This window comes from Cydia pomonella, chromosome 4, assembly GCF_033807575.1.
Source record: "Cydia pomonella isolate Wapato2018A chromosome 4, ilCydPomo1, whole genome shotgun sequence".
Lineage (NCBI taxonomy): Eukaryota > Metazoa > Arthropoda > Insecta > Lepidoptera > Tortricidae > Cydia > Cydia pomonella.
The window spans coordinates 20891172-20904756 of record NC_084706.1 but is presented as its reverse complement, the minus strand read 5'-3'; the positions used below and the strand labels follow the sequence as shown (position 1 = coordinate 20904756).

General features: G+C 36.7%; 1 protein-coding gene and 1 long non-coding RNA gene across 3 annotated transcripts in view; both read right to left on the bottom strand.

The window, feature by feature from the left end:
• Positions 1–2055: 2055 nt before the first annotated feature.
• The window catches only part of LOC133517464 (proton-coupled amino acid transporter-like protein CG1139), a 53518-nt gene continuing 41988 nt past the window's right edge, over positions 2056–13585 (bottom strand). For both annotated transcript variants that reach the window (XM_061850797.1, XM_061850798.1), the window contains exons 8-9: positions 4918–5087; positions 2056–3046 (exon numbers count right to left, since the gene is read on the bottom strand). In XM_061850797.1, coding sequence (XP_061706781.1) covers positions 2805–3046; positions 4918–5087 — 412 coding nt within the window. In that variant the 3' untranslated portion in view covers positions 2056–2804. The remainder of the gene's footprint in view (positions 3047–4917; positions 5088–13585) is intronic.
• LOC133517467 (uncharacterized) lies at positions 10593–12552 on the bottom strand. Its single transcript, XR_009799373.1, has 3 exons — positions 12149–12552; positions 11704–11878; positions 10593–11206 (listed from the first exon to the last, which is right to left on the bottom strand). It is a non-coding gene; the product is annotated as an uncharacterized LOC133517467 (long non-coding RNA).

The window sequence follows — 13585 nt, the reverse complement described above, 5'->3', positions numbered from 1 at the left end:
GATTCCGTCATGAGACCCTGGACCTCATCTAGATCGATGGTGTTCGTCAGGGCAAATCTTTTGAGCCCAAGCACGATGGAATTATAATGAGTAGATTAGGATTTCTGGTGACCAACTCCTGACTCCATCATAAGAACCTGGATGGACTTCATTCGGGTCAAAAATAATAATACAAACCCTAACGTGATTTCAAATAACACTGAAACTCTATAGCACTAATGTGCGCAAACGATTGGCATCTTGACTACGCAGCATGGGTGCGTAGCCACCATGCCAATCGATACGACAACGAAACACTATCTGTCTCTCTCTCGTACTAATATGCACAAACGATTGGCATCTTGGCTGGGCAGCATGGGTGCGTAGCCAACATGCCAAACGTTTACGATACGACAAGGAAACACTATCTGTCTCTCTATCGCACTAATATGCGCAATCGATTGGCTTCTTGGCTAGGTATCATGGGTGCGTAGCCAACATGCCAATCGTTTACGATACGACAACGAAACACTACTCTCTCTCTATCGCACTAATATACGCAAACGATTGGTATTTTGGCTAGGCACTAAGCAAGTGTGTGGCCAACATGCCAATCGTTTACGATACGACAACGAAACACTATCTGTCTCTCTATCGCACTAATATACTTTATTTATACCTGCAGTCATTTAGTAACTTCTTCATTTTCCATTGGTGTGAAAGAGACAGAATAAAGAGCAAGGGTTATAGTACACTCTGTAGTCTGTACACTTAGTAGTAGTGTACAGTCAAGGTATTAAATATCGACACGGACAAATTGCCAAAAATATGTATACACGCCTTTATTGTCCATACATTAAAGTAGTGTATACATATTTTTGGCACTTTGTCCGTATCGATATTTAATACCTTGACTGTACATAAAAAAAAAAACTACTGTGCATATACAATAAAATAAAGAGTGCCCATATGATATCATATGACACTAAAATTAATGTTGCTTGAAATTATATTGAAAACTATCAAGATTATTCTAGTCTGCATTGAAACGCGCGTCGCGTTGCCGGCGCTCGCGTACCGAGCGCCAACGCCATCTATCGAGCGTTATTTCGTGAAATCGGAGAACGCTCCAAGGATTAAGGGCTCTTAAATACATAGAAAACATACATAACATAGGGACAAATATGTGTGATAAACAAATAAATAAATGCCCTTACCAGGACTCTAACCGCGGACCTTCTGCTTCGTAGGCAAGAATGGCAAGATCATCTGGCAAATGTCATCTTGGCTAAGTCTCCCGATCCGCTATAGCGATAAGAAGTTTTGCGTACCTATATAATATAAAATCCCTCTTTTTTCTTTGTATTCCTGCGACCCCAGATGGGAATTTAGATCTTATCGGGATTATTTCGGTTTCTCATAATATTCTTTTTTATTTTACTAAGAAACCACTGCTAAATAAAATATCAAATGATGTTTTGTACATCGATTCCATGAAAATGAATTGTAAGAATCATGATTTGAACTTACGACCACCGGCTTTTAATTTAAGCGTTTCGTCTTGGAATAGTGCCCTCAACAACAAACAGGAGTTTGTTTGTCTTATAATGATTCTACTGCGCAAAAAAACTTCTGCCCGTTGAAATATTTTCATCGGATTTCTCCCTCACTCTCATGCCGCCCCATAAGCCTCAGGTAATGCTATCATTTTCGTTTTTTATAGCGAAATTAGATACTAGAAAACTTCTGTGGGACGTAATTACTGTCGTTACGTGGATCATTCCTTGCGGGAGCAACACCTGCGGCCATAGCCCGGCGTGGAGCAATTTTAGACCAAATAACCGTTATGCGTTAAAATATTTCGAAATTAGATTTTCTTTTACTTTTACTCGAAATGGGAAAAGGAGAGTAGTTTACAAATAATGTCCAAGCGAAACACTAGAGCCTGTCTGCCTAACCAATTAATCCAGATTATTTCCTTTAAAATTGAAGTTTCTCGAAAAAGGATTAATTTTAACTTTTAAGTTGACCTGTTTGTCCCCAATAACTTAAATTATTGTGTAATAATGACCAAACTCCTTGAAAAAAAATTATTTATTGTTAAAGTATAATATTGCAATTATATTGGTTTTTAACCCTTTCACGGTCCAGGTTAAAAAAATAACCAATTCAAGCCTCATCGCAACTTTTTTACTTATTATACACGTATCGATAAGACTTACAAACTTTTGGCACGCAGATTTATCAAATTACACATAAGGCTAAAAATGCACAAACACACTCTTGCGTACACTTTTCGTTACCCGCTTTACGGTCCACTCTGTTAACTGTCAATTAATAACTGTAATTTGTTAAGTTTAATTAGTCTTAACTTTATATTTCTGAATCATTTAGGGCCTGTTTTAGCTAATAATAAATATAATACTAATTATACTAACTACTGACTAATTACACCTAACTAATTACATCTATTTAGTGGTTACGTATATACATAATAATATATTGTAATATGTATAGGCTAGTGTAATTTATAATATGTCTCGGCGTGTCCAGGTATGTTGCAAAAAATATATTGTAAATTGTATAAAAATGCCTTCAACATTTATTTTTATTATCAAAACATCATAAAATTGTCTACGTAAGTGTCAAATTTCATGAACCTAGGTGCAAGAGTGTTTAAAACACAGCGCACTAAAATAGAGTCCCCGGCATCCTCCAAAACAGATACCAGTATTGAGAAGCTACGGCACTCAAATATACCTCGTAGGCAAAATATTAAATGGACCTTGTTTAAATTGATACCAAGCTCCAAATACGAATAAGTACTAGGAAAACTTTGCAACCAGTTCACCAATAGACACGTAGCAACCAGAAACTAGAACCAGTAAGTAGAACAGCAACAGCAGCATATTCTTCCACACCACTAGCAAATACGGACCCAAGTTCCTGTCCCAGCAGTGGGCGGTCTGCACAACCACCGGGATGAGGAGGCCCAGGGTTGAGAAGAAGATGGCGCCTACCAGACCTATCAGCAGCTCCAAGTCAGGCACTGCGATGGCCAAGGTCACTGGAACAGACAATTTAATGTGCCGTGAGTTGGGGGCCTACCGCGAAAACCGAAATTCGCAAATTCCGGGGATCTTTTTCTTTTACTCTCACTAAAACGTAATTAGAGTGACAGAGATGCCCGCAATAGACAAACTTCAATTTTCGCGATTATAGCCCAGATCGCACTCAGCGGACAGCCGAGCGCACCCGAGATTGCGGATAATATAAATTATTGTTATTAAATTGTTATTTTAATCGAACAAAAATATATTATATTATAAAATATATTAAATCGTTTCGTTCCACCGTACTGTCTTTATCTTCTAAAAAGTGCCGTCTTTAGCGACAAAAGGGAACATTATTTTCAGTTATCAATCCTATTTCTAAAAATAATTGTTACTTTGAAGTATGTATGAGACAAACAACCTGTAACGTCAAACAACCCAATTCCTCAAAACCGGACAAGTGCGAGTCTGACTCGCCCACCAAGGGTTCCGTACTTTTGAGTGTTTGTTGTTATAGCGACAACAGAAAAACATCAACTGTGAAAATTTCAATCTTCATCTATCACGGTTCATGAGACACCTACAGCCTGGTGACAGACGGACGGACATCGGAGTCTTACTAATAGAGTCCCGTTTTACCCTTTGGGTGCGGAACCCTAAAATGAGCTTTTTCTGTTGAATCATTGCCAGATCAAGTCGGTCTTCTTTTTCAGTCTATTTTCGTAAATGTGATTTCGTGAGTGTTCTGGAACAATTTAATTTAATAGGAAACTGCCATGTAACAAGACTTTGAAGACATCATCAATAAATAAGAGGAAAGTATAGCACAAGATCGTCTATACAAAAAGAGAAAACGTTTTTCTACTTTTTACACTTTCAAAATTTGCAAAACTAAAAAAAAAATCAGAAAAGCAAAACCTAATAAACTTAGAATATATTATGCTGAAGCGATCGACATCAAAATCAAAGTGATTTGTTTAGATTTAGTTAGTGGAAAACGTTTTCTCCCGAAATGGAATTTCATAGAAAAATTACCGTTAGTTCGCTAGATTTGAAAAGCTATTCTTCCCTCTTAAGGTTGTTTTATATCTATAGATATTAATCGTGCTAGACACGTGCCGTGCATGTTTTACTACAGAGTTGTCTGTCGGCGTGCGCGCGGTTACACCACCACGTTACACACGATAGATTTGATTACGTTTTAGTCGGTGTAAGAAGTAAATTTTGACAGTTATAAATTGAACCTTATATTCACGAAGTTAAGACCTACCACGCTGCACGCTCCGCCGAACTCGCCGATGGATGCTCGCTACAGAGGCCACGTACAGAAAATTAAATAACCGTGAATATAGACGGGCGTGCGCCATCTTCATTCTACGGTATCCTGCGATCTCGATGTTAACATGGAGGTGGATTCTAATTTTGACGGATTTCCGATTTTATTGTTAAACGACTTTGACAGAACCTGCAGTGCATTTAAAGCGCACCATTAAGCGCGAGCGATCGTATCATACCAATAACAAAACCGTAACATATTTTAAAATCTAAATATCAGTCTCCTAGAGTACTACGTCACCCAGTCTTATACATACAGTATGCATCTGAAAGTAAAGTAATTGATTAAACCCGATAATGTTTAGGTCATACTGAGCAACTTTTGCTATGGGACCAACTCTGAAAAAGCGAAAAAACATTAGGCTGTTTCATACATTTTGCTGGTCTGATGTTGAAATTTCCTATGGGAGAGTACATTTTTTTTCGCGATTTCGGAGCTGGTCCGGAAGTAAAAGTTGCTCAGTGTGACCTAAACGTTAACGGGTTTACATACATACATACTGTATATAAATACACGCTGTAGGTACGTATATTTATATACAGTATTTACCTGTAAGGACGACACACAGTGTTCTGAGAACGATTTGCCCCAGATTATGGTAGTTCACAGATATGAAGCTCTGCACTCGAATCCAGAGGATGTCCAACGGCGCGTACATCTGCAGGCAATATGTGAAGAATACCGCTACAGCCACCAGAATTTTCGCTACCATCGCCAGGCTGCAAAAAAAAAAGTAAATTAGACATTTAATATTTTAGGGTCTTCTTATAGTTCCGCACTGTTTGTCTGTCTGTCCGTCTGTTTCGCCGTCTGTCCGTCCACGGTTTAACTCAGTGCAGTGATCGCTAACGATCAACGAGTACTACTAATAGTATTACAAGAAAGCTGCAATTTGGCATTGGCATTCTAAGTATATACACTAAATATAAATCACGTTAACTTACTGGTACATTAAAAAGTAGAAAAAATAGAAAGAAGATTGTTTATTGTTCAACCGCATCGTTGGATAGGTCTTTCGAAAAAAAATCCCCTCTAACTGAACCATGGGCCTAAATATGGGATAAATCATAAAAGTAAAGCTTTCAATGAAAACTATTTAAACATATCGGGCCATTTTTGAGCTTTCGCAAAAGTCTGATCTTCATAGTAAAATAGTCGCACGAATGCTGCGGAGATAAACCCTTATGCTTGTTAGGTATAGCCCTTATCGGATAGATAAATATTAAGGGCCTACCGCGAACCACGTTCGACGCGCTGCCTCTCTATCGCATTTGTAAATTTTGAACGTAAGTGTGACAGAGAGGCAACACGTACGTGGTTCGCAGTAGGACCTCTGAACATGGCTCATGGAATGGATCACTTACACCCACGACGTCTAATATACCTATTCTTATAAACGCCACGCACTGATAAACAAACACGGAAAATTTCTGGAGTCGTGTCTCGTTCACGTCCATATTATAGGTTTTATTGTTACCGCAAAAGTTCGAAAAAAATGTAATTCCATCACAATTTGTTGGACACTTTATTAATATAACAAAAGAGGTCAATGGCAATAAACTTGCCATTTTTATAATGTTGTGCGGCAAGGGTTTATTTTGCACTTTTATGTGTGTAACAATAACAACAATAAATAACCGGCCAAGAGCATGTCGGGCCACGCTCAGTGTAGGGTTCCGTAGTTACTCTTCCGTCACATTAAACTAAACTGGAGCTTAAAGTATAGTAAATTGTTAACCAAGGGATGAAACGGTACCTTTCACCCGAGTTAAACAAATAGGCAAATTTGCATAATCAGTACCTAATTAAATAAGTCTTTTTACTATGAAGGGAAAACTTTTTGCGATAACTCAAAAACAGCTAAACTGATCATGTCCGCTATAGTTTTCATTTAATGTCTTTCTTAAGCTCTACTTCCACGATTTTTTCCATATTTTTTGGACCTATGGTTCAAAAGTTAGAGGGGGGGGGGACACATTTTTTTATTCTTTCGGAGCGATTATCTCCGAATATATTCACTTTATCAAAAAATGTTTCTTGAAAACCCCTATTAGTTTTGAAAGACCTTTCCAACGATACCCCACACTCTAGGGTTGAAGCGAAAAAAATAATTCACCCCCACTTTACGTGTAGGGGAGGTACCCTAAAAAAAATTAAATTTTTAGTTTTTATTTTACGACTTTGTCGGCTTTATTGATTTATATATCCATGCCAAATTTCAGCTTTCTAGCACTAACGACCACGGAGCAAAGCCTCGGACAGACAGACAGACAGACAGACAGACAGACAGACAGACGGACATGGCGACACTATAAGGGTTCCGTTTTATGCCATTTGGCTACGGAACCCTAAAAACCGGTCGAGTGCGAGTCGGACTCGCGTTTCAAGAGTTCCCTTTTATCCTTTTGAGATACGGAACCCCAAAAATATAGTTTTCATCGTAATTTAGAAATACTTTGCTTTAATTGCTAAAAATATGGCGGATGATTTTCTTTTACTTTTAGGTTGCTTTGCATTTTTTATGTTTGAGAATATTGCAAATCACAAAATCATTTGCAAATAATTTCAAATTTGGCACATAGATTACTTTCCATAACATAATAAAGGGTAAAATCTATTCCACGTTTTTTCTACATACGAAGTTGCACCATCCTTTCGATTCGATAATTATGTTTTTTGTCAATTTAGTTTTTATAAATTCTTCTAACCAGCGGAGCTATGGCTCAATGTATGCATTTATTCAGTTTCAAGCTATTCTCGTGAAGTCTACAGCCCATAATAGAGCTATTAGTTCTAGTATTCCAAATTTTCATTCTCTATGCGCCACCTGAAGATGAGGATTTAGAATGTTGAAATTTCTCATAAAAACCTTTCAAAATATACATTATTGATTGAATAATGATAAACAAAAACGTTTTTTCGCTCCACCCTACTATATGTATATGTCTAAGAGGAAATAGCAATTCGTGGATTCGTCAAATTTTTACAAGCTTCTTTTGAACGATTGACGAACTGAGTTGCTCATCCACGTGCTGCCTTTACCCGTCCTCTACAATAATAAACGTACGATAGTACCTAGGTACCTGTTTCACGTGCTCGAGTTAATTTGCTGAGACATACGGACAAGAAAAAATCGCAGCTGGTAAATCGTATTGTCATGTTATTAGACAGACATTGTCATGTTGTTAGAGTTGACAAATCTGCACGTCATCATGTCATCGAACCCGAACGTGGCTGGGGCCCGTTTCTCGAACGGTATTAGACTAAAATTATCAGTCCACAAACTGTCAAATTTTATGGGTTTCCATGACCAATGACTACACTAATAATATAGGCCTACTGTGGGGCCCATTTCTCGAACGGTATTAGTCTAATATTATTAGTCCATGAACTGTTAATTCAAATGAGTCACCATGACAACACACTAATAATATTATATTAACGGTTACGGTTAACGAGTAACGGTTAATGCTTACGCACCGACTCTCTTACATTTGGGATTATATTCGGTTTGCACTGCGCGCCGAATAGCGCTTATAGTTTTAGTTCTTTTTATGTACGCTATCCTTATGTGCTTTTTCTATCTCCTGTGCTTACTCTAAGTTTCTCTTCAACTATACTGTGCTGTGCTTTGTATTCTTATTTCTTTTCTTTGTGCTTGCGACTCTTGTGTTCCGTTATTGACAATATATATATATAATTAGTGTGGAAACTAGCTGGTTTTAATTCTCTCATTAGGCTAGTTCTCCACAGACTAATACCGTTCGACCCCTGGTTCGTAAAATGGGGCCCCTAGTATGTTGCTAGCCCACGCCTTTCATTGAAATTTCGTTTCGTTGACGTGAGCCGGGGTGTGTACAATTACAAGAAAATTTAGGTATGTTACAAGCTTAATTTTAATATTTATTGTGGCGAGATTGTAGCTTAAACCTTGAACAAAGGCCTTACCTCGAAAAAGGAAAATCAATATTTCCTTATCTTTATATTTGTCAAATGTGCAGGAGCGAAAGAGAGGTAGTTAACAACATTTCGAGGTTCGTTTTTCGCGGTTGATAAGAATTCAATCTAATTTTGTTCCTCAGTCAGGGTATAAATTCAATTTCAAATTCGGTGTGGAATTCCGACGTCAATTCTTTCACGTATTTAAGAAACAAAGGGTAACAGCTGCTACATTTAATAAAACCTTTACAATGCTCATGTCTTCGGTACATAGGTACAATGATATTATATAACTATAGAGAGGTTATACTCATACATAAGGAGCACAAAAATACTTCCATATGTATATATTTCTATACCTACGACGAAGAAATCTGTTATTTTTGATTCATTTTCGCATTCGATTCATCTTTGTCACATTCTTTGTTAAACATGAGCTTATCTCTTTCTCTTTTGGTGAGCGAGAGCTCGTTAGCACGTGCACAACTCTGGCTTGCCCAGATGCGACTTAAGGCAAACGTATACATACAATTTGTTAAAAGGTAAGCGCTTTAATTTTGGAACGCCTCTAACCTATCTTGAGTTACAATAAATCATCGGGTACCTACCGAAAAATTTAATAATTAAAAAACAACGGATGCTAGTCATACGTATATTGCCTTTTTATAATTAAGTTGCCGTATCCAAAAGCGAAAAAAATAAAGCTTATAAAATGTTTTACAAAGGAAGTTAAATATTATATTACGAATTCATTGAACCTTGTCAAATTGGATCCATTCAGGGGTAAATGTATCCTCAATGACCTTGGCAATATATTCACCCTCATTCTCTGCTTAAGGCAGTAATTAATCATTTTTAAATCGGTACTGGAACTGATTGACACGAGATTAGTGGTTGAAAAGGGTGTGAAATTATCATTATAATGAAATTATTCTGCTTCTGAAGCGTCCCAATTTCCTGTAAATTTCCCGTAATATTTTACGCATATTATGATATAATCTATCTCTATCCATACCTATCAATGAGGGTCAACATTTTATAGGTAATTACTTCTACATATGTTTATATAGAGTGTGTCAAATTGTTTTGCACTTTTCAATGTGGTCCCTCAATTGGTTGCGCTAACAGCCAGAACAAACTTTTCAATCCAGATTCTTATCAAATTTACACATAAAGAAGAGACGCTTTCCGTATAGATTTTCGTACATTGACTCGCCTATTGACATCTCACCTGCTGGCACAGTGAGATTGACAACCGGCATCATGGGCGGGATAGCAATTTTAGGTATTTACGTCAAACGGTCTCTGAGAAAAACGCATAAAAGTGCTCCGTGAAGCTTTGTACGTTGTACTTATGGAGGACTGTACCTACCTGGGGGCCTACCGCGAAAACCGAAATGAGCAAATTGCGGGGATCTTTCTCTTTTACTCTCACTAAGAGGTAATAAGAGTGACAGAAAAATGCCCGCAATTGACGAACTTCGATTTTTGCGGTTATAGCCCAGGATTCAATGTAAAACTTAAACCTACTTAGTTGGTATAACATCATGTACCGCTGTAAAGCAAAAACGTCATACGTTAAGGTTTTATACTAAGAAATAACCAACTTTTTACCTACAAAATAAATGTATAACATATCGAACGAACTACCATAAAGTAGGTATAATATATTATATGCAATTAAAGAATCATTTCAAGATGCTTTTATCACATTAATATGAAAGCGTGGAGAATTAGTACCTGTAAGATTTTGAGTAATATTTAAAAATAACATGCAAGGTTAAAGTCATGCAAGTTAGGTACGCCAAGTTTATAAAAATATTAGGTAAGTACTAACGCCCCACGTTGCTGTTTTAATAAAATTGGTAAAAGCTTCCGATTAATACTTAATCCACTGACATAATGGCAAAAAATGGCGTTTAGAGTCTGATTCGAGGAGGTTCATAGACATACAATATAACTAGACAAGAAGTCGAGCGACCAGGGGTAAGAGAAAGACATATATGACGTCATCATGACATCATAATATGGGGTTACCATGGTCGCAAAAAATTTCCCTAAAATGTAATAGGAAAACGATGCAACAAGTACTTAAATTACGTAATGAGTGAGTCGCCATTTTGACTCCCTAACTTGCGAAGTATCGCAAGAGAAATCGCGAACATAATCGCAACTAGTAGTCGGTTTATTTGTATTTGTAGTAACTTGTAAATAAGCCTTACTTACCTATATGAAGTTTTGAGTTGATATAAGATTAGGTGATTGTTGGAATAAAAAGGATAAACTATCAAAAGAGGTAATTTCTTTATTCAAAACTTATATTATTATAACTGTACTTACTAGAAATAATAATTAAATGTGTCGTTCTCAAGTAAAAGGTACCACATAGTCGCTTACCATAAGGATACAATTTGCTTGCTCTCTATACGTACAACCTGTAAGAGCGTTCTTATGATAAGCGACAATGCGGTACCTTTTACTTGAGAACAACACAAATAAATTGAATATTAGGCCATAATTAGGTAAATATATATATATTATATAATACAAGCATTTCAAAATGGAAACAACCCTATTGCAGCGAAGGTTCTTGACGGTGTGCTTGAGCGACACCTCAGTAGATACGCAGTATATGATTTTAAGCTAACATGGTCATTTACATTAAAACTGTTACTTAAAACCGAATATTTATGTTTAAATAAAAAATCTTACGTGTTGCGCGTTGTACATACTGTGGGGGTCAAGAAAACTTTATTTACACATACACTTGTAACCTGTGGATCAATTATATGAAGTTCAATAATAGCTTCAGAATGCTGTTGAGACTGCCACGACGACGACGTGCACGAATGGACGATTTCCATGACATGATGAAGAAAAGAATTTTCTCTCTCCTCTCCTGCGGGGTAGTATTAATCAATTTTAATAATTACATTATTTTAGAGTTTTGTACTCATATAATCCGTAATCCCATGTACCAAGCCTCCAAAGAAATAATTTAAAAATTTAAGTCTGTGGTCTTAATAGTACAACGGGTTATTCCTACTAGTTACCACCAAGTTGTTACTAGTGGTAACTACTAGGAACTTTTGTCCACCTTTTACCACAGGTAGTTACACTAACTTTATTCCCACCTTTTACCACTGGTAACTACTGGGAAATAAAATTCCCACTGGTAATAGGTAGGTTTTTTAATTCCACTGGGAATTAACTCTAATAAATTATTGGGGGTGATTACTGAATCACCCCCAATAATTTGTTAGAGTTCAAGAACCCAAATAAATACTTCAAAACACTGTGAGACCTATGTTAAGATGTACCAACTCTAATATAGTGTATAGTGTAACGGGTTATTCCCACTAGTTACTATTACTTATTTAATAACAGCCAACTTACGTGTATGAACAAGGTTAGAAAAGAAAACTTTTCGATGAAAGTTCGTTTGCCCAGTTTGCGGACACAATGTTGTTCAAAATGTTTGGAACAAATACGCGAGTATTTGTGAGGCATCCAATTTGATTTTCCAGTTCCCGCAATCCATTCTTTAACAATTTCATCCTCCGTCGGAAAGCTGGAAATATCAAATAGCTTGAAACTCCCGAAATATGGGGTAATTGCAGGGGACTTTTTTTTATATTTGTTTGCAACCCTAAATAAAATACTACTGAATTTGACTGGTTTACATAACCAAACTTTCTGTTTTATTTTTAGCAATAATTTACTGATATCTCCTATTTTATCAAGTTTTTCATAATCCAACTAATGATGTAACTCAGTAACTTGGTTCCTGTGAGATTTGAGAAAGAAATACATGATCAAAATACGAAAAACTTGTACTTACGCATGAAATGTTACACCCGCTTATTTTCGCAAGCTATTGCTTTTGTAGGCAACCACTGAACACCCCACCATGTTAATTGTACGTAAAAACTTCTTACATCTCCATTAAATACTTAATAAACACAATCATTCACTTTATAAAACTTCTACAATAAGAAAACCACATTGTTTACTAGCACTCTTGACAATATGATTGACAGTTTAATGTATGGCATCTTGCGGGATTTTGTCTCTTTCACTCTTATAAATTTCTGTATATCGCCATCAGCCTCCTTCCTAAGCTGCCATAACCCGACCATGAAAAAAAACCCGGTCGGTGATAAAGACAAAGCATTGCACTATTTTCTCTTTCCTCTTATAGGAATCGCAATAAGACTATCTTTCTCTATCAAAGAGTGTCAGGCCCTTGAGGAGGTTACATTGCTATCCGTCTTGCATGATTACCAAGGCGTCGCGAATTCCTTAGAAAGACATGAACCCTTTATAATTGCGCATGTGTGGTCTGATGCTGGAGATATACGTTGCCAGTAATTAACTATGTATAAATTGGTATAAATATGTATAAATTTATAATAACTGTTTTGTTACCTTCTACATTGAAATTACTTCAAAATATAGAAATCATTACACTGCCTGTGATTTTGATAAATATCTAACATAATATTTTCTATTTGAGAAATGCTAATTTAAAAACCTCACCCTCACCCCATCAAAAACAAAAAAGATACAATACAAAAAGAAATTCCCTCGCCGGGATTCGAACCTAGAACCACTAGCTTCCTGAACTGATTGACTGATTACCTACCAAAACCCGCCACGCTACCGGTTGTCAATTTTAGTTCTGAGATACAAAGAGAGCGCCACTAGTATAAACGAAGTTTTGAAGGGGACATTTTTTTGTATGGAGTTAGCGTTCTACTCCTAGTGAGTATTGTATTATTTGATGATTACTCCCCAGAATGGAACACAGGTAGTATGTGAGACACCGATTAAAATAATATTTTATATTTTATAGTTTTTGTTACACTATCTGAATAAAGAAAACCGTTAACTTTAAGTTTTTTACCTTAATTTTTTTGAAGGCTATAAGAGACATACTTAATGTACCTATTGTGGTCCCTTCGTCCTCTCCGGTGTTGTGAGAGAGCGTTTATTGGATTTTTGATGAATATTTGCCTCAAATAGCCCATCTGATGACTCCTTCCTGTGGTGACGTCACTTTCCCTGCAACAAATTTCACAGCGGGCGCCAACTAACCGGTTCTTTTACCCCCATTCAACAGGGCTCGGTTTGATTTCGAGCGATTATTCGTCATTGCGTTTTGGATTTTTGGTGAGGCAGGTTGTGTCTCAAAGTAGATTGAGTGTTGTTAATATTCGTTTGAAATTTAAATAGTGATTACTTGACTATAAGTAGTATTGTAAGATGGGAAGCCCAT